At 49.1% G+C, this 27,120-nt stretch overlaps 1 protein-coding gene across 3 annotated transcripts in view; it reads right to left on the bottom strand.

The window, feature by feature from the left end:
- Window positions 1–27,120, bottom strand: part of LOC115458671 (serine/threonine-protein kinase 11-interacting protein-like) — a 116,251-nt gene that overhangs the window by 21,263 nt on the left and 67,868 nt on the right. For all 3 annotated transcript variants that reach the window (XM_030188500.1, XM_030188501.1, XM_030188502.1), the window contains 3 exons: window positions 26,801–26,916; window positions 11,525–11,622; window positions 4,000–4,178 (listed from right to left, as the gene is read on the bottom strand). In XM_030188500.1, the coding sequence (XP_030044360.1) occupies window positions 4,000–4,178; window positions 11,525–11,622; window positions 26,801–26,916 (393 nt within the window). The remainder of the gene's footprint in view (window positions 1–3,999; window positions 4,179–11,524; window positions 11,623–26,800; window positions 26,917–27,120) is intronic.

Below are 27,120 nucleotides of genomic sequence, written 5' to 3' on the forward strand. Positions count from 1 at the left end.
ACCGACGGAGATCTCTCCTCTCTACGATGACGCTTCGGCGTCGACTCCCCTTCAGGGTGCACCGAGGGCTCCCGGTGACGGCGCTTCTTGTCCTTTTTCCGGTGCACGTCACCGGCGCCGGAGGGCATGGAGGAGGAGGAGGTCGATCCCCCTCGGTCTCGAGGTACCGGGTCCGACAGGGTTCGGTCCCGTGGCTCACGAGTTGAGGGAGTGACCGGGGCCGACTGCCCACGCGGTCTCTCTACCCCACTCTCGCCGGCGGACCGGCGGGCCGACGGGACCTGTTCTCCTGGGGTCGCTGCCATCGGTGCCGATGTCTCGGGCATCGATACCGGTACCGAAGAACCGGTCTTCGATACCGATGCCGTCGAGGTCGACGTCGAGGGGCCGGCGCAAGTTCCAAAAAGACGGTCCCGCAGAACTTGCCTCGCAACCTGAGTCCGTTTCCGGAGACCGAGACACAAAACGCACGACTTGAGATTGTGCTCCGGCCCGAGGCACTGGAGGCACCAAGCGTGGGTGTCGGTCTGCGAGATCGGCCGGCCGCAGCGACCACACTTTTTAAATCCACTCGGGACCTTCGAGGACATCGACGGAAAAATCGCGTCGGCGAAGTCAAAGTCGGCAATGGTGGCTAAAATCACACCACGAAAACTGAAACCGACCGAGCGGCCACTAGGCCGCAACGAGGCGTCCCCGCTAGAAAGCGAGGGAAAAGAAGGAGCGCGTGCTCCACACGCGCAAAATTCTCTCTTTTTTTTTTTTTTTTTTTTTTTTTAATAAAAGAGAAAGAAGAAGAAGAAGAGGCCGAACAGGCCAAAAGCGACGATCCGCGTAAACGCGGTCGAAAAAATCCGGCGGCTGAAACGAGAGAGAGGGGAAACACAACTCTCTCAGTCGCGGAAAAAAAGTAACTGGCGGGAGCGGTCGCGCACGGGCGGGAAGACGGCCGCGCATGCGCGGTGGGCGTGCCCTGCGTGTCGACCGTCCCGCGAAGCTTATTTCCGGTTGGTGGGGGCTGCCGCGGACGTCACCCAGTCGTGAGAACAAGCAGCCTGCTTGTCCTCGGAGAATGCAAGGTTCAACATTAGGAGTCACCGACCAAGAAAGGGATCTAGGTGTCGTCGTTGATGATACATTGAAACCTTCTGCTCAATGTGCTGCTGCGGCTAAGAAAGCAAATAGAATGTTAGGAATTATTAGGAAAGGAATGGAAAACAAAAATGAGTCTGTTATAATGCCTTTGTATCGCTCCATGGTGTGACTGCACCTCGAATATTGTGTTCAATTCTGGTAGCCGCATCTCAAAAAAGATATAGTGGAATTTGAAAAGGTGCAGAGAAGGGCGACGAAAATGATAAAGTGGATGGGATGACTTCCCTATGAGGAAAGGCTAAAGTGGCTGGGGCTCTTCAGCTTGGAGAAAAGATGGCTGAGGGGAGATATGATAGAGGTCTATAAAATAATTAGTGGAGTAGAAAGGGTAGTAGACGTGAAGCGTCTGTTTCCGCTTTCCAAAAATACTAGGACTAGAGGGCATTCAATGAAGCTACAAAGCAGTAAATTTAAAACGAATCAGAGAACTTTTTCTTCACTCAATGTGTAATTAATTTCTGGAATTTGTTGCCAGAAAATGTGGTAAAGGCGGTTAGCTTAGCGGGGTTTAAAAAGGTTTGGATGGCTTCCTAAAGGAAAAGTCCATAGACCATCACCGAACTCTCCCGACAAACGATTCCTCTGTGGTCCTACCACATGAACCTTACCCTATCACAACTTCACCTTGTATTTGTATACACCGGAGTCTGCAACTCTGCTCCGGCACTATGTATGCCACATTGAACCTACAAAGAGGTAGGAAAATGTGGGGTACAAATGTAACAAATAAATAAATAAATTAAAATGGACTTGGGGAGAATCCACTGCTTATTTCTGGGATAAGCAGCATAAAATGTTTTGTATCTTTTTGGGATCTTGCCAGGTATTTGTGACCTGGATTGGCCACTGTTGGAAACAGGATGCTGGGCTTGACAGACCTTCGGTCTGTCCCAGTAGGCAATACTTATCTACTTATGGTATCTCAGAAGGCTGGTGGAAGGACAACCCGCTCAGGTCCATATTTACTATTTTGAAACAGAAAAGATACGTTTTAAAGTTTATACTATTTTGTATTATTAAAGATTGATAAGCCTAGAGGTTGTGTGTAAGAGAAGCCGATGACGATGCAGGCAAATCACAGGGTTTATTGCTGTGTGGAACGAGTTGTTGCTGAGGCTCCTACATAACAGTGTTAAAGACAACTGGAAGATTCACTTAAGCATTGGGTTGGGGTTTGGAGTCTGTTACATTACCCCTGCAATATACAAGCCTTTTTGAATAGTGTTTTTATGTTGAACAGAGCACATTTTTGTATATTTTATATTTGTGTATCATATGTTTTGCTGAATAACTCGGAAGATTGCATAATAGTAGTAATGAACTGAATCATAAACGAACTGTATAGACATTTCCTCACCAACTGTGGATACTTCTCTGGTGTTCCAATACATTGTTTACAGACATAGTGTTTATTTACAAAAAGAACCCTTAAAGACACAAATCACCATACAACCCACCCAATCATCTAAATACACCTCCCACACCACCCTAACACCCCCTACTCTATCTTCAAATATCTTCGGCTTACCACCGAATTTATCTAAGATCCTCTCATGACTATGTCATAACAACACTCTGTAAGGCACATTGAGCCTGCAAATAGGTGGGAAAATGTGGGGTACAAATGCAATAAATAAATAAATAAAAATAAATAAATTTGATTAAGGCATTCATTTACTTGGATGTTTTTATTTCTGTTTTACAGATTTAACCCCTGAAGCAGGCACATGTCTGTGCCAAAACACAGCTATGTCAGGTTTTCCCATGTTTACAGCTGCCAAGTATAATAAAGAATCATCTGGTTTCAATTCTCTCTTTTTTTTTTTTTTTACTTTACCTTGACAGGTACATAAATACTTATTGCATTATCATCAGTTTGTGTAATTTAACATAAACGCATTATCTCTAGTTTACACTGTCTTGTCTGCTGCCAATAATAATAATCATGAATTAGATTTTATACATATATTTTGTCAGTCAGTATCAGCATTTCTAAGCTATAAAAAGTTGGGTCTATACTTAGCAGGACGGCTACCTTTCCTATTTTTCTACCTCTTCTACTAAGACTATTCATCTCCTAGTTGCCTGTCCTCCCACCTGAGGTTAGGGAACTGTAGAAATAGCCCTACATGACAAATTTGGAAACACAAAATAAACTGGAGATATTAATTACCCCACTATTAATTGGGTAACTGTCTCATCAGCTGAAGTTTATAAATGTCATAAATGACTGCTTATGGAGCAGCTAGCCCTGGAACTGACGAAGGGGAAAGCTACTTTAGATCTAGTCCTTAGCGCAATGCAGGTAATTGTATTGGGGCAGTTTGGTAATAGTGACTGTGAACCCTCTGAGGAGAGAAAAGTACCTCCAAGTACTTGAACGTAAATTTCCTGGAGCTACAACTGAAAAAGGCCCAGCAGATAGAAAGTTGTTGTAGAGCGCTCTCCAGGACATAGTATTAGTTGGCCCAGCATGACTCAGCAAGCTGCAGGGAACTCAAAGCTTGGTTCAGACACATCTCAGCGAACGCTAAGCCTGATTTACTGTTTAGTTTTTTTTTTATTTACAGCTTGTGCATAAGAGCATGTAGTAAGTACCATTTTTAACACACACTAGTCCTGGCTCATGGTTATGTATGCCTCTCATGTCTCTCTCTCTCTGTTCAAACATATTAATACCCTCATCCTTACAGCACTCACACTTTGTTATTCACCGTCTTGTACTACACAAATGCCTCCTTCCACCAACCATTTTAAATTGCTGCTACTTAAAATTGTTAAATTACTCACTTTCCTCTAGTTTTGCACCTCAGTCCAGATAACCAGGATATAACAGCTCCTTACCCATTATACACTGATAGAATTTGTCACAGCGGTTCTTGTTTCTGATCAGCAATTTGTAGGAGGCTCCTGGTTTCTCAAACTGGATGTGCAAACTCTGACTCCATAGTCCGAGGCCCAGGTATCGTAGATTTGACAGGTGATGAACGTCATCTACCTTCAGCCAATTTGATGGCTGTCCCCTGAGAGAGACAACAAAAACAACTGATGCTCAAAAACAGTTTTACAATCATTCCTCATTGCATCTCAAGCAGGAAGAGACTGGGCCTGCAAGAGCTGTGACCCTCCCCCTAACACCCAGTACTCCTGCACTATTCCCTACAGCAGCTCCTGCTTAGACAGGCCGGGACTGCAGAACTGAGAGCTAGCGCTCCTGCACGATACTCTACAGTGCCTTCCTGTGAACAAGCTGGGACTGCAGGAGCTGTGACCTCGGCCTCCACAAGCACTCCTGTACCATTCAGCGAATGCTACATACCTGTAGAAGGTATTCTCCGAGGACAGCAGGCTGATTGTTCTCACTGATGGGTGACGTCCACGGCAGCCCCTCCAATCGGAAACTTCACTAGCAAAGTCCTTTGCTAGCCCTCGCGCACCCGCGCGCACCGCGCATGCGCGGCCGTCTTCCCGCCCGAAACCGGCTCGAGCCGGCCAGTCCAGTATGTAGCAAGACAATACACTTCAAGGGAAGACACAACTCCAAAGGGGAGGCGGGCGGGTTGGTGAGAACAATCAGCCTGCTGTCCTCGGAGAATACCTTCTACAGGTATGTAGCATTCGCTTTCTCCGAGGACAAGCAGGCTGCTTGTTCTCACTGATGGGGTATCCCTAGCCCCCAGGCTCACTCAAAACAACAACCATGGTCAATTGGGCCTCGCAACGGCGAGGACATAACTGAGATTGACCTAAAAAATTTACCAACTAACTGAGAGTGTAGCCTGGAACAGAACAAACAGGGCCCTCGGGGGGTGGAGTTGGATCCTAAAGCCCAAACAGGTTCTGAAGAACTGACTGCCCGAACCGACTGTCGCGTCGGGTATCCTGCTGCAGGCAGTAATGAGATGTGAATGTGTGGACAGATGACCACGTCGCAGCTTTGCAAATTTCCTCCATGGTGGCTGACTTCAAGTGGGCTACCGACGCAGCCATGGCTCTAACATTATGAGCCGTGACATGACCCTCAAGAGCCAGCCCAGCCTGGGCGTAAGTGAAGGAAATGCAATCTGCTAGCCAATTGGATATGGTGCGTTTCCCTACAGCCACTCCCCTCTTGTTGGGATCAAAAGAAACAAACAATTGGGCGGACTGTCTGTGGGGCTGTGTCCGCTCCAGATAGAAGGCCAATGCTCTCTTGCAGTCCAATGTGTGCAGCTGACGTTCAGCAGGGCAGGAATGAGGACGGGGAAAGAATGTTGGCAAGACAATTGACTGGTTCAGATGGAACTCCGACACGACCTTTGGCAGAAACTTAGGGTGAGTGCGGAGGACTACTCTGTTGTGATGAAATTTGGTGTAAGGGGCCTGGGCTACCAGGGCCTGAAGCTCACTGACTCTACGAGCCGAAGTAACTGCCACCAAGAAAATGACCTTCCAGGTCAAGTACTTCGGATGGCAGGAATTCAGTGGCTCGAAAGGAGGTTTCATCAGCTGGGTGAGAACGACATTGAGATCCCATGACACTGTAGGAGGCTTGACAGGGGGCTTTGACAAAGCAAACCTCTCATGAAGCGAACAACTAAAGGCTGTCCTGAGATCGGCTTACCTTCCACTTGGTAATGGTATGCACTGATTGCACTAAGGTGAACCCTTACGGAGTTGGTCTTCAGACCAGACTCAGACAAGTGCAGAAGGTATTCAAGCAGGGTCTGTGTAGGACAAGAGCGAGGATCTAGGGCCTTGCTGTCACACCAGACGGCAAACCTCCTCCAATGAAAGAAGTAACTTCTCTTAGTGGAGTCTTTCCTGGAAGCAAGCAAGATGCGGGAGACACCCTCTGGCAGACCCAAAGAGGCAAAGTCTACGCCCTCAACATCCAGGCCGTGAGAGCCAGGGACTGGAGGTTGGGATGCAGAAGAGCCCCTTCGTCCTGCGTGATGAGGGTCGGAAAACACTCCAATCTCCACGGTTCTTCGGAGGATAACTCCAGAAGAAGAGGGAACCAGATTTGACGCGGCCAAAAGGGAGCAATCAGAATCATGGTGCCTCGGTCTTGCTTGAGTTTCAACAAAGTCTTCCCCACCAGAGGTATGGGAGGATAAGCATACAGCAGACCTTCCCCCCAATCCAGGAGGAAGGCATCCGACGCCAGTCTGCCGTGGGCCTGAAGCCTGGAACAGAACTGAGGGACCTTGTGGTTCACTTGAGATGCGAAGAGATCCACCAGGGGGGTGCCCCACGCCTGGAAGATCTGTCGCACGACACGGGAATTGAGCGACCACTCGTGAGGTTGCATAATCCTGCTCAACCTGTCGGCCAGACTGTTGTTTACGCCTGCCAGATATGTGGCTTGGAGCACCATGCCTTGACGGCGAGCCCAGAGCCACATGCTGACGGCTTCCTGACACAGGGGGCGAGATCCGGTGCCCCCCTGCTTGTTGACATAGTACATGGCAACCTGATTGTCTGTCTGAATTTGGATAATTTGGTGGGACAGCCGATCTCTGAAAGCCTTCAGAGCGTTCCAGATCGCTCGCAACTCCAGAAGATTGATCTGTAGATCGCTTTCTTGGAGGGACCACCTTCCTTGGGTGTGAAGCCCATCGACATGAGCTCCCCATCCCAGGAGAGACGCATCCGTGGTCAGCACTTTTTGTGGCTGAGGAATTTGGAAGGGACGTCCCAGAGTCAAATTGGACCAAATCGTCCACCAAAACAGGGATTCGAGAAAACTCGTGGACAGGTGGATCACGTCCTCTAGACCCCCGGCGGCCTGATACCACTGGGAGGCTAGGGTCCATTGAGCAGATCTCATGTGAAGGCGGGCCATGGGAGTCACATGAACTGTGGAGGCCATGTGGCCCAGCAATCTCAACATCTGCCGAGCTGTGATCTGCTGGGACGCTCGCACCCGCGAGACGAGGGACAACAAGTTGTTGGCCCTCGCCTCTGGGAGATAGGCGCGAGCCGTCCGAGAATCCAGCAGGGCTCCGATGAATTCGAGTTTCTGCACTGGGAGAAGATGGGACTTTGGGTAATTTATCACAAACCCCAGTAGCTCCAGGAGGCGAATAGTCATCTGCATGGACTGCAGGGCTCCTGCCTCGGATGTGTTCTTCACCAGCCAATCGTCGAGATATGGGAACACGTGCACCCCCAGCCTGCGAAGCGCCGCTGCTACCACAGCTAGGCACTTTGTGAACACCCTGGGCGCAGAGGCGAGCCCAAAGGGTAGCACACAGTACTGGAAGTGGCGTGTGCCCAGCTGAAATCGCAGATACTGTCTGTGAGCTGGCAGTATCGGGATGTGTGTGTAGGCATCCTTCAAGTCCAGAGAGCATAGCCAATCGTTTTGCTGAATCATGGGGAGAAGGGTGCCCAGGGAAAGCATCCTGAACTTTTCTTTTACGAGATATTTGTTCAGGGCCCTTAGGTCTAGGATGGGACGCATCCCCCCTGTTTTCTTTTCCACAAGGAAGTACCTGGAATAGAATCCCAGCCCTTCTTGCCCGGATGGCACGGGCTCGACCGCATTGGCGCTGAGAAGGGCGGAGAGTTCCTCTGCAAGTACCTGCTTGTGCTGGAAGCTGTAGGACTGAGCTCCCGGTGGACAATTTGGAGGTTTTGAAGCCAAATTGAGGGTGTATCCTTGCCGGACTATTTGGAGAACCCACTGATCGGAGGTTATGAGAGGCCACCTTTGGTGAAAAACTTTCAACCTCCCTCCGACAGGCAGGTCGCCCGACACTGACACTTGGATGTCGGCTATGCTCTGCTGGAGCCAGTCAAAAGCTCGCCCCTTGCTTTTGCTGGGGAGCCGCGGGGCCTTGCTGAGTCGCACGCTGCTGACGAGAGCGAGCGCGCTGGGGCTTAGCCTGGGCCGCAGGCTGTCGGGAAGGAGGATTGTACCTACGCTTGCCAGAAGTATAGGGAACAGTCTTCCTTCCCCCGAAAAATCGTCTACCTGTAGAGGTAGAAGCTGAAGGCTGCCGGCGGGCGAACTTGTCGAATGCGGTGCCCCCTGGTGGAGAGACTCTACCACCTGTTCGACTTTTTCGCCAAAAATGTTATCCGCACGGCAAGGCGAGTCCGCAATCCGCTGCTGGAGTCTATTCTCCAGGTCGGCGGCACGCAGCCATGAGAGCCTGCGCATCACCACACCTTGAGCAGCGGCCCTGGACGCAACATCAAAAGTGTCATAAACTCCTCTGGCCAGGAATTTTCTGCACGCCTTCAGCTGCCTGACCACCTCCTGAAAAGGCTTGGCTTGCTCAGGGGGGAGAGCATCAACCAAGCCCGCCAACTGCCGCACATTGTTCCGCATGTGTATGCTCGTGTAGAGCTGGTAAGACTGGATCTTGGACACGAGCATAGAGGAATGGTAGGCCTTCCTCCCAAAGGAGTCTAAGGTTCTAGCGTCCTTGCCCGGGGGCGCCGAAGCATGTTCCCTAGAACTCTTAGCCTTCTTTAGGGCCAAATCCACAACTCCAGAGTCATGAGGCAACTGAGTGCGCATCAGCTCTGGGTCCCCATGGATCCGGTACTGGGACTCGATCTTCTTGGGAATGTGGGGATTAGTTAATGGCTTGGTCCAGTTCGCAAGCAATGTCTTCTTCAGGACATGGTGCAAGGGAACAGTGGACGCTTCCTTAGGTGGAGAAGGATAGTCCAGGAGCTCAAACATTTCAGCCCTGGGCTCGTCCTCCACAACCACCGGGAAGGGGATGGCCGTAGACATCTCCCGGACAAAGGAGGCAAAAGACAGACTCTCGGGAGGAGAAAGCTGTCTCTCAGGAGAGGGAGTGGGATCAGACGGAAGACCCTCAGACTCCTCGTCAGAGAAATATCTGGGATCTTCCTCTTCCTCCCACGAGGCCTCACCCTCGGTGTCAGACACAAGTTCACGGACCTGTGTCTGCAACCTCGCCCTGCTCGACTCCGTGGAACCCCGTCCACGATGGGGGCGTCGAGAGGTAGACTCCCTCGCCCGCATCGGCGAAGCTCCCTCCGCCGACGTAGTCGGGGAGCCTTCCTGGGAGGTGGCCGCGGTCGGCACCGCACGCGGTACCGACGTCGGGGACCTCAACCTGGGCGATGGGCCAGCCGGCGCCACGCTCGACGGTACCGGTGGCGCAAGCACCGCCGGTACCGGAGGGGTAGGGCGCAACAGCTCTCCCAGAATCTCTGGGAGAACGGCCCGGAGGCTCTCGTTTAGAGTGGCTGCAGAGAAAGGCTGAGAGGTCGATGCAGGCGTCGACGTCAGTACCTGTTCCGGGCGTGGAGGCTGTTCCGGGCTGTCCAGAGCGGAGCGCATCGACACCTCCTGAACAGAGGGTGAGCGGTCCTCTCGGTGCCGATGCCTGCTGGGTGCCGAATCCCTCGGCGACCCAGAGCTCTCGGTGCCGACACGGGGAGGAGACCGGTGTCGATGCTTCTTCGATTTCTTCCGAAGCATGTCACCGGAGCTCCCCGGCACCGACGAGGAGGACGTCGAATCCATCCGTCGCTTCCTCGGGGCCGAGACTGAAGAAGGTCGATCTCGGGGGGGCTGTACCGCAGGAGCCCTCAGGGTAGGAGGAGACCCACCCGAGGGCTCACCGCCACCAGCAGGGGAATGGACAGCCCTCACCTGCACTCCACCCGATGCACCACCGTCCGACGACATCAGCAGACGAGGTCCTGGTACCACCGACGTCGATGCAGCTATCCGATGTCTCGGCGCCGATGCAGAGGCTCGATGCCTCGATGCACTCGATGCAGGGGCGGCCGAGGAAGATGGTCTGGACGCTGACGACGTCGATGCACTCGAAGATCCCGGTGCCGATGCCGACGAAGAGCCCGAGAACAACACGTTCCACTGGGCTAGTCTCGCTACCTGAGTCCGCCTTTGAAGCAGGGAACACAGACTGCAGTTCTGAGGGCGGTGCTCGGCCCCCAGACACTGAAGACACGACGAGTGTCGATCAGTGAGCGAGATAGCCCGGGCGCACTGGGTGCACTTCTTGAAGCCGCTGGAAGGCTTCGATGTCATGGGCGGAAAAATCACGCCGGCGAAATCAAAAGCCGAAATGGCGAAATTTGAAGCACCAAAATTTAGAGGGAGAAAAAATCTCGACCGAGGCCGAAAAGAGGCCTACCCCGACGACGAAAGAAAACTTACCGGGGCAAAAAGCTGGAAGTACGGGGAGGATTTACACGAAACCCGGCGGGGGGTTTCCGGAGCACTTCCCGACTAAGACAAAGCTTTCCCGAAGGAAAAAAACACGCTCAAAACAAATTGGACGCGTGAGGTCGACTTTCCGGGGCTCGACACGGCGAAAACACGACCGTACCGAGTGCGGACAAAAGAAGACTGGCCGGCTCGAGCCGGTTTCGGGCGGGAAGACGGCCGCGCATGCGCGGTGCGCGCGGGCGCGCGAGGGCTAGCAAAGGACTTTGCTAGTGAAGTTTCCGATTGGAGGGGCTGCCGTGGACGTCACCCATCAGTGAGAACAAGCAGCCTGCTTGTCCTCGGAGAAAGTACAGTATGTTCTGCTGGTATAGGCTGGGACTGCAGTAGCTGTAATCTCAGCTGCAACCAGTGATCCTGAACCTTTCTCTACACCACCACCTTCTTGGCAAGGGTAATGAGCACCTCGCATACCATTCTGTACAACACCACCTACTGGGAAATGCTGGAACTGCAGGAGCTGTGACCTCGGCCTCCACAAGCACTCCTGTACCATTCAGTACAGTATGTTCTGCTGGTATAGGCTGGGACTGCAGTAGCTGTAATCTCAGCTGCAACCACTGATCCTGAACCTTTCCCTACACCACCACCTTCTTGGCAAGGGTAATGAGCACCTCGCATACCATTCTGTACAGCACCACCTACTGGGAAATGCTGGAACTGCAGGAGTTGTGATCTCCCTTTCCCCTAGCAGCATTTCCAACTGGGACATGCATGAAGAAAAAGGACATGATTTCAATCATGCGAGGAATACTTTTTCTATACATTCTTAAGAAACTACCACATTATTGCAACAAAAAGTAAAACTGGAGCAAGATATGTGGAAAAGGAGAGAGTACCCAAGGAACAGTAACACTGCTTTGAGGAGGGGAAAGGGAAGGGAAAGGGAAATGGGACGTGATATACCGCCTTTCTGAGGTTTTTGCAACTACATTCAAAGCGGTTTACATATATTCAGGTACTTATTTTGTACCAGGGGCAATGGAGGGTTAAGTGACTTGCCCAGAGTCACAAGGAGCTGCAGTGGGAATCAAACCCAGTTCCCCAGGATCAAAGTCCACTGCACTAACCACTAGGCTAGTCCTAGTGGTTAGTTTTCTCCTACAGAAGACGACATCTCCTAACAAAGGATTAGACACTAACCTTATTTCACTAGTGACTTCCAAGATGTACATGTTTCTGCTTGACACCACTACAATGGCCAAAAACTCTGAATCCCGACCATACTTCACCACAGGCACCTGTCAAAAGAGTCAGCATGAGCACCAGCCAGAGGAGGAGAGGGGACATGGAGTCTGTGGCATCAGCCCAACAAGAAAAGAAAACCAAACAAACCCACATTCAAGGCAAGCAAAATAGAGGGTAGGAATGGCCAATGCGATGTGTCAAGGTACAAGCAAAAGTCCTTTAGCTGCATACAACGTTTGCTTGAAGACAGTACATCAAAGGAAAGCAACAGACTTCACTTAAAGGGAGTCTCAACAAGGTCTGTGTTTCAGCCTTTGCCTTCATCAGGAGTCCAAAACTGTAATCAATATGGGAACTGTGCTGGGTCCAGAGAGTGAAGAAGTCTTCTGCAGAAGCTCTCCTCAAGTCTCTAGTACTGTTTACCTCCTTTTCAGCACAACTTCCATATTAATTACAATTTTAGACTCCTAGTGAAGGCATAGATGGAACACGGACTATGTCGAGTTCCCCTTTAAGTGAAGTCTGTTGCTTTCCTTTGATGTGCTGTCTTCAAGTAAACATTGTTATATACAAATAAAGGACTTGTGTTTTTACCTTGACACACCACATTGGCCATTCCTACCCTCTTTTTTGCTTGTGTGTTACAATCAAAGACTTTCATTTCTCTTTGAATTCAGTTCCAAAACATGATTGGTTCAATATCAAGGCTTCCTTATTTTTCTGCATAAAATGTTTTGTTGACAATGGTGAAACTGCTTCTTTATTAATGACATCAATTCTGTTTCTTTAGATTAACACAAATAGAGAGGGTAATACAGCATACACAGAAAGTATACAAACAAAAAAAGCAACACATTAAAACAGGTCTGACTGTATCATCCTGTGAGGTTGTGTATAGGAAGATACTGATACTGGTACTGTTTAATCTCACTCTCTCACAAGGCCACATAATAGGCCTAAGCCTCGGAAGCTCAGCTAGGGGGACGCAAGCTGCCAAGAGGGAGGGAAAAATTCCCTGGGCCCGGAGCCAGGGTCTCTCTCTCTTTCTCGCCTGCTCCTGATGGGACCCGGGTGATCGCATCCGAACAGGAGAAAGAAAACTCCGGCGCCGGCCCCCCCTTACATTGCCTGCCTAACAGCTGCTGGGCCCTCAGGCCGCGCATGCTCAGTTTTGAGACAGAGCATGTGCGACCTGAGGAAAGCAGCCGAAGGCAGGTAATGCTGAGCAGTGGACGGAGCCGGGCTGCCTGCAGCTGGCGGGGCCAGCCAAGGTACTTCTGGCAGGGGGTGATGACTCGGAGGGGGGGGGGCCCTGCCCCAGATCACTCTCTCGGCGGCCCTGGGGGACGTGGTTCAGCCAGGGGAAATAAAAGACCAGGGCTAGGGAAAGACAGAGGCCTAGAGCAGGAAGAAGCACTCCTTACATGTATCTGAAAGACAAGAGGAGTAGCTGTGACATAGGAAAAGCTTTTACCTTGCAAACTCTGTGTACACTGAATCTTCTGTGGTCTGGTAGGAACTAGATTCTCTATTTTTGCTCGCTACTGAACTCAAAGCTACTTTATGTATACTCCTGAGCTAACAGTCTGAGAGGAACAAGTTTCTGTAAGCATTTGCTTTTAACCCACATGGTCTGGCTGTATTTATAAAGGATCACACTATCAGACACCCTTGTAGTATAATGTGCGACCTACTTCCCCCACCTGCATTGCAAGGATCGATTTTGGAGATTTATGTCTTGTTTACCTTCAGCTAACAACACTGAAAACTTATAACCATAAATCTCAGACACATACAGTGGAAAATGTTTTTATGTTGTATATTTTCCATTTCTAAAATCCCCTAGCAACAGTGAACGGATGCCCACACAGTATTACGAAAGGGTGGCAATTTGAAGGATTGAATTTGTTTCAATATAATATTTAAACCACATTAAAAGGCTTTCAACTATATTTTACTTATATTGAATGTTGTGAGCCAATAAGTCTCATTAATTTCAGAGGGTGCTATTCAATAACGGCCTCCCTATGAGGAAAGGTTAGAGCGGTTAGGGCTCTTCAGCTTGGAAAAGGAACGGTTGAGGGGAGATATGATTGAAGTCTATAAAATAAGGAGTGGAGTGGAACAGGCAGAAGTGAATAGCTTATTTACTCTTTCCAAAAATACTAGGACTAGGGGGAATGCAATTAAGCTACTAAGTAATACATTTAAAACAAAATCGGAGAAAGTATTTCTTCATTCAATGTGTAATTAAAATCTGGAATTCATTGCCAAGAGAATGTGTTAAAAGCAGTTAGCTTAGCGGGGTTAAAAAGGTTTGGATAAACTTCCTAAAAGAAAAGTCCATAAGCCATTATTAAGACGGACTTAAGGAAAATCCACTGCTTATTTCTAAGGTAAGCTGCATAAAATATGTTTTACTATCTTGAGATCTTGCCAGGTACTTGTCACCTGGATTGGCTACTTCTGGAAACAGGATGCTGGGCTTGATGGTCCTTCAGTCTGTCCCAGTATGGCAACGCTCATGTTCTTAAGCTGCTAAGTAGTAAATTTAATACAAACCAGAGAACATATTTCATCATTCGATATGTAATTAAATGCTGGAATTTGTTGCCAGAAAATGTGGTAAAAGCAGTTAGTGTAGCAGGGTTTTAAAAGTTTGGATAATTTCCCAAAAGAAAAGTTTATAAGCCATTATTAAGATGGACTTAAGAAAATCCACTCTTTCTAGGATAAGCTGCATAAAATCTGTTTTACTATCTTGAGATCTTGTGCAGGTACTTGTGACTTGGATTGGCCACTCTTGGAAAACAGATACTGGGCTTGATGGACCCCTTTGGTCTGTCCTAGTATGGCAACACTTATGTTCTTAAAGTATATTAATCTGTTAGTAATGTTTAGTAAATACCTAGTTAAGATCCACTGGAATTTCTACAGAAAAGGTTTCTTCATGATAGGAGAGCAAGTGCTTCAAAAGCTTATGTTCTGGGTGGATGGCGGGGGGGGGGGGGGGGGGGGGGGGGCACAGTTTACTCCAACTGCTCTCTTCCCATAGTTGCTGCTACTGGAGTGAAACCTCATCTACTGTATACTGAGCACAGTATGGTGGAAGTGGTATTAAGTCTTGCCCAATCCCCTTCCTGATTCCTCTTTCACCTTACCTTCCCCCACACTAGCACTGTTGCCCCATCCAGCATCCCTGTTTCCTCTCTTCCTAGCTGGCTTCAATAACCTTTCCCCCAATTCTTCCAGAGATTCTGGTCCAAGCGAACAGTTGTTTCATCCTTCTCTGCTTTTTTTACTATTTACGGCAAATTCAACTAGCGCTAAATACAGCTAAACCTCATAACATTTTTAACACTTACCAGATCATGACAACTCTAAAGTCAGGAACTGGCAGACTATTTTAGACAGAACATTGTTGATATGCAATTCTCTGTCTCAACTCTTACAATAGGACATTAAGCAACAGCCCCCATACAAGTTTTTCTTGCACATAGTGATGGAATAACTCCTCAGTCCTTAACTCTACTACTACTAATCAGTTCTATAGCGCTACTAGACGTACACAGCGCTGTATACTTGAACATGAAGAGACAGTCCCTGCTCGACAGAGCTTACAATCTAATTAGGACAGACAAACAGGACAAATAAGGGATAAGGGAACTACTTAAGGTGGGAATGATAAAACAGACATGGGTATCAAATAAATGAATAAGAGTTACGAGTTAAAAGCAGTCTCAAACAGGTGGGCTTTTAGCCTAGATCTGTAGATGGCCAGAGATAGAGTTTGACGTACTGATTCAGGAAGTCTATTCCAGGTATATGGTGCAGCAAGATAAAAGGAGCGACGTCTGGAGTTGACAATGGAAGAGAAGGGTACAGATAAGAGAGATTTACTCAATGAACCGAGTTCCCAGAGAGGAGTGTAGGGAGAGAAGAGTGCAGAGGTACTGAGGAGCTGCAGAGTGAATGCACTTGTAAGATAAGAGGAGTTTGAACTGTATGTGGAAATGGATAGGGAGCCAATGAAGTGACTTGAGGAGAGGGCTAATATCAGCATAGTGACAATGGTGGAATACAAGTTGTGCAGCAGAGGTTTGAATAGATTGAAGAGGAGAGAGATGGCTTAGTGGGAGACCTGTGAAAAGCAAGCTGCAGTAGTCTAAGCAAGAGGTGATAATAGTGCGGACAAGGGTTTTGGTAGTGTACTCAGAAAGGAAGGGACAAATTCTGGTGATATTATAGAGAAAGAAACGACAGGTTTTAGCAGTCTGTTGAATATGTGCAGAGAAAGAGAGAGGAGTCAAAGATGACCCCAAGGTTATGAGCTGATAAGAGTGTTATCCACAGAGATAGAGAATGGAGAAAGAGAAGAGGTGGGTTTAGGGGGAAAGATATCAATAGAAATCAAACAAAATAAAACATGGAAAAGAAAATAAGATGATACCTTTTTTATTGGACATAACTTATACATTTTTTGATTAGCTTTCGAAGGTTGCCCTTCTTCCTCAGATCGGAAATAAGCAAATGAGGTAGCAGAAAGATAAGAAGCTCAGTCTTGGTCATGTTTAGTTTCAGATGGCAGTGAGACATCCAGGCAGCAATGTCAGACAGGTAGGCTGATACTTTGGCCTGGATTTCTGCTGAGATTTCTGGTGTGGAGAGGTAGATCTGGGAGTCATCAGCAAAAAGGTGACACTGAAAACCATGGGATGAGATTAGAGTACCAAGAGAAGTATAGATGGCGAAAAGAAAAGGCCCCAGGACAGATCCCTGAGGTACACCAACTGACAGTGGGATAGAAGTGGAGGAGGATCCACAGGAGTATAAACTAAGAGTACGATGGGAGAGATAAGAAAACCAGGAAAGAACAGAGCCCTGAAATCTAAGTGAGGACAGCGTATCAAGGAGTAGGTGGTGATCAACCGTGTCAAAAGCAGTAGATAGATAAGGATGAGGATAGAATAGAGACCTTTGCATCTGGCCAGGAACAGAAGAGGGCGAAAGCCAGACTGAAGTGGATCAAGAATAACCTGTTTAAAAATGCATACCCTACTGATCCAACATAAATGCCTGATCTTTGCAACACAACAAAACTAAAGAACGTAACGGACATAACACAACTCTTCCGCTGTACGATTCTCTAGTGTGGCTGTGCCACATGAACTTTATCTTACCACAACATCACTTTGTATTTGTTTACACTGGAGTCTGTAACGCCTCTCCGGTACTATGCAAGCCACATTGAGCCTATAAATAGGTGGGAAAATGTGGGATATAAATGTAACAAATAAATAAATAAATAGCTTGAGATGAAAGAGTCAAGATAATGGCGGTGAACAGCATGTTCAAGTATCTTGGATAGGAAACGGAGGAGGGAGATGGGGCGATAGTTGGAAGGACAGGTAGTGTCCAATGAAGGTTTTTTTAAGGAGTGGTGTGATTACGGCATATTTTAAGGAGAGGTATGATGATAGCAACGAAGACGAGATGTACTCAGACAGAATGGACATGGTTGACAGCTGAGAAGAAGGGAGAAGACAAAAGGGATGGTGAAATGATGAAAGCAGAAGGTGGGCAATGTGTTTGAGGTATACAGTGGTTTCAGATGGAGAAAGAGATTGGAAAGGGGCAGTACCAAGAAGAGAAATTGTACTGGAGCCATTGGTAATAGCAGAAAGAAAATACAAACTATAGAGAGAAAATGTTTTGGCATTCGACACCTGGAGCGGAGGCCCTGGATGGATTGGGGTGAACTCTCTTGTAAGTCAACGAACAATACTTCGTACTCCCATCCTTGCAGAAGTGTGGAAGGCTCTCAGTTCAATTCATCTCACTACAGCCCTTTACAACCCTATCCCATCTATCTTACTTAAAACATTTGAGACAACCTTCCTCCCTTATTTCCATTGCATGATTGTTGAATCCAGCACAGTTCCAGATGCTTGGAAGATAGTTCACCTCTGTCCAAGAACAAAGGACCTGAAGAAGAGTTCCTAGGACTTAACAAATTATCATCCCATACCAAATCTCACATTTTTATCCAGACTTACCGAGAGAACTGTCTCTGAGCAACTTCCGGATTTTCTGGAAGCCACTAATGTCTTCCATCCATATCAAACCAAATTTCATAGAAACCACTCAGACCTTTCTACTATCTTAGAGAGCATGGATTATTGCAACTCAATTTTCTCAAGTCTTTGACTAAAGGGTAAACGTTTACAACTTGTTCATGACACTGTTGTTAAATTGCTCCTTGGTTCTACTCATCGTGATCATGTTACTCCCTAAGGCAGGAACATGGGCTACTAATATTGGCAAGGATTCTTTTTAAAATACTGATGCTTGTCCATAAAATTCACTCTTCAGAAACACCTTTAATTCCTTTACCAATTCCTTGTACCCTACACTCCATCAAGATCCTTTCGTTCCTTCCAACAAGCTCTGTTGGTAATTCTGTCCTTTCACTAAATTTGCAGTTGGCCTTATGGAATTTAAAGGGGATTTGGACAGATTCCTGAGGGAAAAGTCCATTGAACATTATTAAGTTTTTTTTTCCCGGGTTTTGCCGGGTTCTTGAAGCCTGGATTGGCCGCTGTCGGAGACAGGATGCTGGGCTTGATGAACCCTTGATCTTTTCCCAGTTTGGTGGTGCTTATGTGCTTTGAGAATATATGTTCCTCCATCTTTTTGGTGGTGGTTTCGTCCTTGTGGAATAACCTCTCATTAGGCCTTTGCACAGAATTGTCCATTTCCCGATTTAAAAGTGACCTGCACATTCATTTCTTCTGAAAACGTGATCCTGACTGATCCCCTGTCAATTCAACGCTTGACACTGGTTTGGTGCAGGGGGGACCTTCGCATGTGCACAATAGCCAGATTCCTTCCTGTTGCAACACTGTAGTTCTTTTTTGCCTTTTATCTATTTTACTGTAAACTGCTTAGATGGTATTTACTAATAGACAGTATATCAAATATAAAAAAAACAAAACAAAAAAACCAAACAAACTTAGAAACTCTGATCCATGAAGGCAGATTTAGCAACAATAGTGTCATTCTCTGATCCCTGCAGGCTGCTGCTCCTTCCGGCTGGCATGGTTGCTGCCTTTATATCTTTTCATGCCTTCCAGTTCTAATGCGCAGTTAGCTGACATGCCTGCTTCAAAGCAGATATAAATGCCATTGCAAAATTGGAAATACGCACATTTAAAAAAGTCCTCTGTACTTCCTCCCCCCTCCCTCCCCCAACTGACCTCTGGTGCAAGGTGCTGGGCTGGCATATCTGCAGGTGCCACACTGGCTTTCAGTGCAAGATGCATGTCCTTGGAGAGGATGGGAGATAACCGCTCCAGGCGGTGCTTGTAGGGAGGACGGAACAGACCCCTTATGGGGCACAGTCGAGGGCCCGTTTCATCCCCCTACAGGCATCACCTGGGCAGCTATGATCTCCCTTTTGCTCTAAGGACCTGCACCTTGCACTGGAGGTCAGTGCAGAAGGAGGGTGGGGGAAGAAGTACAGAAAGGACTTTTATACACCACCATTTGTGTGCCCAAAAGCCCGGCATCCATATAGCAGAGACTAAAATCATGGACTGAGCTGTTTAGACATGTTGGCTATTTACACAAAAGAATAGCCTTACTGGGTCAGACCAATGGTCCATCTAGCCCAGTGTCCTGTTATACAGATCACAAGTACCTGACCAAAATCCAAACAGTAGCAACATTCCATGCTAGCAATCCTGGGTCAAGCAGTGGCTTCCCTGTGTCTATCTCAATAGGAGACTATGGACGTTTCCTCCAGGAACTTGTCCAAACCTTTTTTAAACCCAGATACGCTAACCGCTGTTACCACATCCTCCAGCAAAGAGTTCTAGAGCTTAACTATTCATTGAGTGAAAACATATTTCCTCCTATTTGTTTTAAAAGTATTTCCATGTAACTTCATTTTGTCCCTAGTTGTCATACTTTTTTTTTTTTTTTTTTTACCATTTCAAAATTGATTCACTTCTACACCACTCAGGATTTTGTAAACCTCAATCATATACCCCCCCCCCCCCCCAATCCATCTCTTTTCCAAGCTGAAGAGCCTTAATCTCCTTAGTCTTTCCTCATCATTTATCATTTTCATTACTTTTCTTTGAATCTTTTCCAATTCCACTATATCTTTTTTGAGATACGGCGATCAGAAGCGAACATAATACTCAAGGTGAGGTTGCACCATGGAGCGAACAGAGGCATTATAGTATTCTTGGTCTTATTTACCGCCTGTCCTGTTCCTAATAATTCCTAACATCCTGTTTGCTTTTTTGGCCGTTGCTGCACACTGGGCAGAAGATTTCAGCACGTCTACAATGACACCTAGATCAATTTCTTGGGTGCTGACTCCCAAGGTGGACCCTATGAAGAAAATCTAAAGCGTCTAGGGCTCTTCAGCTTGGAGAAAGGCGGCTGAGGGGAGATCTGATAGAGGTCTATAAAATAATGAGTGGAGTTGAACGGGTAGATGTGAAGGTAAAATTATGTATAATCATACCTGATAATTTTCTTTCCATTAATCATAGCTGATCAATCCATAGACTGGTGGGTTGTGTCCATCTACCAGCAGGTGGAGATAGAGAGCAAACTTTTGCCTCCCTATATGTGGTCATGTGCTGCCGGAAACTCCTCAGTATGTCGATATCAAAGCTCCATCCGCAGGACTCAGCACTTAGAGAATTACACCCACAAAGGGACACTCTGCCCAGCTCACCACCGCCGAAACGGGGGAGGGGAATTAACCCAGCTCATCCCCACACAAGTGGGGGAGGGGAATCCGTCCAGCTCATCCCCGCGGAGCGGGGGAGGGACACCACACCCGCCGATGCGGAGGGATCTGGCTTATCCTGCAACCGCAACCGCGGGAGGAGCTGACTGACCCTAACACCGCCGAAGCGGGAGGGGTACAAAGCTGCCCTACAGCCGCACGAAGCGGGAGGGAGTGCCGGCAGAATTTTAAGTCTCAATCCAGCCCCGTAAAACGGAGGGGAGAGGAATGCAGCAGCTCACTGTAACACAAACTCGTCTTAACTCTTGAAGAATCCAAGTGAAAAAACTTGAACACGAAGTCTTTCTGAAGTAACTGAAGACTAAACTTGAACCTGAAATGCAACCAGAATAAAAACAGTACAGATATCTGGGAGGGGCTATGGATTGATCAGCTATGATTAATGGAAAGAAAATTATCAGGTATGATTATACATAATTTTACCTTCCATATCATCAAGCTGATCAATCCATAGACTGGTGGGATGTACCGAAGCAGTACTCACCCAGGGCGGGACATTGAAATCCCTGACCTCAACACTGAAGCTCCAAACCGGGCCTCCGCCCGTGCAGCCACAGTCAAACGGTAATGCTTGGAGAATGTATGAGCCGAAGCCCAAGTTGCCGCCTTGCATATCTCTTCCAAGGAGACGGATCCGACCTCTGCCATCGAGGCCGCCTGAGCTCTCGTGGAGTGAGCCTTCAGCTGGATAGGCGGCACCTTCCCCGCGGCCACATAAGCCGCTGCAATGGCTTCCTTGACCCATCTTGCCACTGTAGGCTTAGCAGCCTGCAGACCCTTACGAGGACCTGCAAACAGGACAAACAGATGATCCGATTTCCGGAAATCATTGGTCACTTCCAAGTATCTGATGATGACTCGTCTCACATCCAGATATTTAAGAGCAGAGTACTCCTCTGGGTAGTCCTCCCTATGAAAGGAAGGGAGACAGAGCTGCTGATTCACATGGAAGCGAGAAACAATCTTGGGCAGGAAGGAAGGCACTGTGCGAATAGTCACTCCTGCCTCAGTGAACTGCAGAAAAGGCTCTCGACATGAGAGCGCCTGGAGCTCGGAAACTCTTCTGGCTGAAGTGATAGCCACCAAAAAGACTGCTTTCAACGTCTGGTCTTTCAGAGATGCCCTCGACAAGGGTTCAAAAGGCGGCTTCTGCAATGCTCTTAGTACCAGGTTGAGATTCCACGCAGGCACCACTGAGTGCAGAGGAGGGCGCAGGTGATTAACTCCCTTGAGAAAGCGCACCACATCTGGCTGCGAAGCCAGGGAAGCACCCTTCAGGCGGCCCCTGAAGCAAGCCAGAGCCGCTACCTGGACTTTCAGGGAACTGAGCGACAGGCCTTTCTCCAGACCTTCTTGCAGGAACGCCAACACTGAAGAAATTTGGAGCAGTGAAGGGAGAAAGTGAGCCTGCTTCACACCACGCTGCAAAGATACGCCAAACCCTGGCGTAAGCAGTAGAAGTAGAGCGCTTCCTCACTCTCAGCATAGTGGCGATGACCTTGTCTGAGAAGCCCTTCTTCCTCAGACGCTGCCGCTCAATAGCCAGGCCGTAAGACCAAAGGGGGAGGGATCCTCCATCACCACGGGACCCTGATGTAACAGGCCCTGCTCCACTGGCAGCCGCAGAGGATCGTCGACTGAGAGCCTGATCAAGTCCGCATACCAGGGACGTCTGGGCCAATCCGGGCCCACCAGGATTACCCTGCCGGGATGCTTTGCCACCCGGTCTAGCACCCTGCCCAACATGGGCCAGGGCGGGAACACATAGAGAAGCTCTTGTGTCGGCCACTGTTGGAGAAGAGCATCTACTCCCAGGGATCGAGGGTCCCGTCCTCTGCTGAAAAAGCGCGGCACTTGGCAATTGGCCGATGACGCCATCAGATCCAGGCTCGGCTGGCCCCAGCGCTTCGTGATGTCCAAGAACGCCTGAGCAGATAGCTGCCACTCTCCGGGCTCCAAGGTATGGCGACTGAGAAAGTCCGCCTTGACATTCATGACTCCGGCAATGTGGGCCGCTGAAAGCTGCTCCAGGTTCGCTTCCGCCCACTGGCAAAGATTCATAGCCTCCTTGGCTAGAGGGGCGCTCTTGGTACCTCCCTGGCGGTTGACATAGGCCACAGCCGTGGCATTGTCCGACAGGACCCGTACAGGCTTCAACAACAGTACCGGGATGAACTCCAAAAGCGCCAACCGAATGGCTCTGAGTTCCAGGAGGTTGATAGACCACTTTGCCTCTGCAGGAGACCAGAGCCCCTGCGCTGTCCTTCCCAAGCAGTGGGCTCCCCAGCCCGACAACGAGGCGTCCGCCGTGACGACAATCCACTCTGGGGTCACCAGAGGCATTCCCTCAGACAACTTGTCTGTCTGCATCCACCAGCTCAGCGCCTTGCGCACTGCTGGGTCCAAGGGAAGGCGCACAGTATAATCCTCCGACATCGGAGTCCAGCGCTGCGGCAAAGAGTGTTGAAGTGGTCTCATATGAGCCCTGGCCCAGGGCACAACTTCCATCGTGGCCGTCATAGAGCCCAACAGCTGCACATAGTCCCAAGCCCGAAGGGGAGAGGCTACTAGGAACTGGTCCACCTGAGCCTGAAATTTGACAATCCGATTGTCTGGCAGGAACACTCTGCCCACTTGGGTGTCGAATCGAACTCCCAGGTACTCCAGGGACTGAGTCGGGCGCAGCTGGCTCTTCTCCCAGTTGATGATCCATCCCAGGGAGCTCAAAAGAGCAACTACCCGGTCCACAGCTTTGCCGCACTCTGTATAAGAGGGGGCTCGGACCAACCAGTCGTCTAGATAAGGATGGACTTGTACCCCTTCCTTTCGTAGGAAGGCCGCGATGACCACCATTACTTTGGAAAAGGTCCGCGGAGCAGTAGCCAACCCGAAAGGGAGGGCTCTGAACTGGAAGTGTCGTCCCAGGACTGCAAAACGCAGAAAGCGTTGATGAGGAGGCCAGATGGGAATATGCAGGTACGCTTCCTTGATGTCCAAGGATGCCAGGAACTCTCCTGCCTTCACTGCCGCTATAACAGAGCGGAGAGTCTCCATGCGAAAGTGCCGCACTTTCAAGGCCCGATTGACCCCTTTGAGGTCGAGGATAGGCCGGACAGAACCTCCTTTCTTTGGTACCACAAAGTAAATGGAGTAACGTCCCTTGCCAAGCTGACTTTCTGGCACCGGAACGACCGCGCCCAGGCGGATCAGATTGTCCAAGGTCTGCTGCACTGCCACAGCTTTGACCGGAGACTTGCAGGGAGAGAGTACAAACCCGTCTTTTAAGGGCCGGCAGAACTCTAGCTTGTAGCCGTCTCTGATGACTTCCAGCACCCACGCGTCTGAAGTTATTGCGGTCCACTCGCCCAGAAACGAGGACAGCCGTCCTCCAATCTGCACTGGGGCGTGGACCAAGACCCCGTCATTGGGTACGAGACCCTGGGGGAGGACCGGAGGGAGCACCTCCGGGACGGCGGTCTCTGCGAAAGGAATGCTGCTTGGGGGAGAAATTCCTCTTGAAGGAAGAGGGGGCAGAGGAACCCGACTTGCCGGGCGGTACCGACGGGCTTCCTGCAACCGTCCTCTGGAGGTACCGGGACGAGTACTAGCCCGAGCCCTGACCTCTGGTAATTTCTTGCCCTTGGACGTGCCGAGATCGGTCACGATTTTGTCCAGCTCGACCCCAAAGAGCAGCTTGCCTTTAAAAGGCAACCTAGCCAGGCGGGATTTAGAGGCGTGGTCAGCAGACCAATGTTTCAGCCAAAGCCACCGCCGCGCAGAGATTGTCTGAGCCATGCCTTTCGCTGAGGCCCTCAAGACATCATACAGCAAGTCTGCCAAATAGGCTAAGCCCGATTCCAGGGCCGGCCAATCAGCCCTCAAGGAATGATCCGAGGGAGAAGCCCGCTGCACCATAGTCAGGCACGCCCTGGCCACATAGGAGCCGCAAACTGAGGCCTGCAAACATAAAGCAGCCGCCTCAAAGGACGACCTTAAGGCCGCCTCCAATCTTCTGTCTTGGGCGTCCTTTAGGGCCGTGCCACCTTCCACCGGCAATGCCGTTTTCTTAGTCACCGCAGTGATTAAAGAGTCCACGGTAGGCCACAGATAGGCCTCACGTTCACTCACAGCCAAAGGATAGAGGCGGGACATAGCCCTAGCCACTTTAAGGCTCGCTTCTGGGGCATCCCATTGAGCCGAAATTAAGGTGTGCATGACATCATGCACGTGGAAGGTTCTAGGCGGGCGCTTCGTCCCCAGCATAATGGCAGAGCCAACAGGGGCTGAGGGAGAGACGTCCTCCGGAGAGGAAATCTTCAAAGTGTCCATGGCCTGTAACAACAGGCTGGGCAAATCCTCTGGGCTAAAAAGCCGCGCTGCAGAGGGGTCATCCGCTCCATCCGAGCGGGGATCCGTCTCCTCCAAGGAATCCGCAAAGGACCGTTGGGAGACCTCAGACACACTGCCCTCATCTACATCGGAGGAGACAAATTCCTCCAAGGCCTGGGAATCAACCCGAGGGCGTTTACCTCTGGGAACCTCAACCTCTTTACCAGACGAGGGAGCAGGGGCAGCGTTGTGCATGAGGAAGGCCTGATGCAGCAGCAAAACAAACTCGGGGGAGAAACCCCCCAGACTGTGCACTTCCGCAGCCTGGGCAACAGCCCTAGACGCACTCTCAACCGGCGCTCGCAATAGCGGGGGAGAGACATGCTGCGCATCCAAAATGGCGTCCGGCGCGAAACTCCGCGAAGGAGCCGCGCGGGAAGAACGGCTCTTAACTTTAGCCGCTTCTGTGCCGTCGCCCAAATTAAGGGCGTTCATGGCATTAATGTCTCCAACCTCAAGGGCGGCCCAAGAAGAAGCCGTCCGAGCCGCGTGGCCGGCCAAGATGGCGGAGGCGAGGAGCGGGGGATGGGCGTTTATGGTGGGAAAAACCGCCACGCTGGAGGAAGGACCGGGACATTCATCGGTCACGAAACTGTCACCCAACAAGGGCGAATCAGGCTTTAAGACCCCCGCATCCCCTCTAGAAGCGCTCAAGCGACCCGGGGAGCGACCCTTTGCGCCCTCGCCCTCCGACGCCATATGCCACGAGGAGAAGAATCGGGGAACCCCCTGCCCGCTATAAAAAGGTAAAAATTACCTGCTGTCCGCTCCGAGTTGTAACGACCTGGTGTCCCAGTGAGTAGCTGCAATAGACGCTTAAATAAACGTCGAAATAAACGCCTTTAAGGACGTTCAAAATTTTTTTTTTTTTTTTTAAACGGAGCCAGCGGGAGGGGGGAGAAAAGGAGGGACCTGGCACCACCAGGTTTGCACTTGCTCAAAAGAGCCCTCAACCCCAGGCACTCAACAAAACCTAAAAATTAGGCTTGGAGGCCTAGCCAGAGCTGCTGCTGTGTGTGACCACCACCTGCTGAGATAGAGAACATACTGAGGAGTTTCCGGCAGCACATGACCACATATAGGGAGGCAAAAGTTTGCTCTCTATCTCCACCTGCTGGTAGATGGACACAACCCACCAGTCTATGGATTGATCAGCTTGATGATATGGAAGCGTCTGTTTACGTTTTCCAAAAATACTAGGACTAGAGGGCATGCGATGAAGCTACAATGTAGTAAATTTAAAACGAAATCGGGGAAATTTTTCTTCACTCAACGTGTAATTAAACTCTGGAATTCGTTGCCAGAGAATGTGGTAAAGGCGGTTAGCTTAGCAGAGTTTAAAAAAAGGTTTGGACAGCTTCCTAAAGGAAACGTCCATAGATCATTATTAAATGGACTAGGGGAAAATTCACTATTTCTGGGATAAGCAATATAAAATGTTTTGTACTTTTTTGGTATCTTGCCAGGTATTTGTGACCTGGATTGGCCACTGTTGGGAAACAGGATGCTGGGCTTGATGGACCTTTGGTCTGTCCCAGTATGGCAATACTTATGTACTTATGAACTGCAGGTAACTATGATTTGGATTATTCTTCCCAATGTGCATCACTTTGCATTTGTCCACATTAAATTTTATGTGCCACTTGGATGCCCCAGTCTTCCAGTTTCCTAATGTCTCCCTGCAATTTTTCAAAATCCATATGCTGCTATTTGCATGTATAAAAGCTGTGCAAGCCTTCTAGAATGATCTGCTAAGAATTTTATATTAGTGACTGAAAGAGAAGAATACTTTGAGGAAGGTAAAAGTATTTGAAAAGGAAGACAAACTGAAGTAAGCTATGGATAAGAAGAGAGTAATTCTGGCTCTGTGCTCTCCTTTAGCAGGAAGAGCAAGGCTGCACTGGATGTAGATCAGAGATTGGTCAAAAGGTGTGTCTTGGAAGCAGGAAATGGAGACACGTATGTGAGTAGATGCAAAAGGGAGACAGAGAAAGCATCATTAGAAAATGTTTTACCTTCATGTAGCATTGAAACTCTTCCATGTTTTCCTTGAAGACCTCCATGTCCAAGAAGAGCTTGAGCCGATGATCCACCTGGCGAAAATCCTCCATCCGCAGCATAAAATTCATGGCTGAGAAAGGAAGGATGAAGGATCATGAACCTCTTTACCTGCTAAAACTCAACAAGCAAGACTGCTGGGACTGCAAAGGAAAGACATGTGACTGCTGCCATGAGTGGGAAAGCGCGGGGTACAAATGTAACAAAAATAAAATAAAAATAAATTATACACTACTACTACTACTACTATTTAGCATTTCTATAGCGCTACAAGGCA

The sequence above is a fragment of the Microcaecilia unicolor genome, unplaced genomic scaffold (genome assembly GCF_901765095.1).
Source record: "Microcaecilia unicolor unplaced genomic scaffold, aMicUni1.1, whole genome shotgun sequence".
NCBI classification, from domain to species: Eukaryota; Metazoa; Chordata; class Amphibia; order Gymnophiona; family Siphonopidae; genus Microcaecilia; species Microcaecilia unicolor.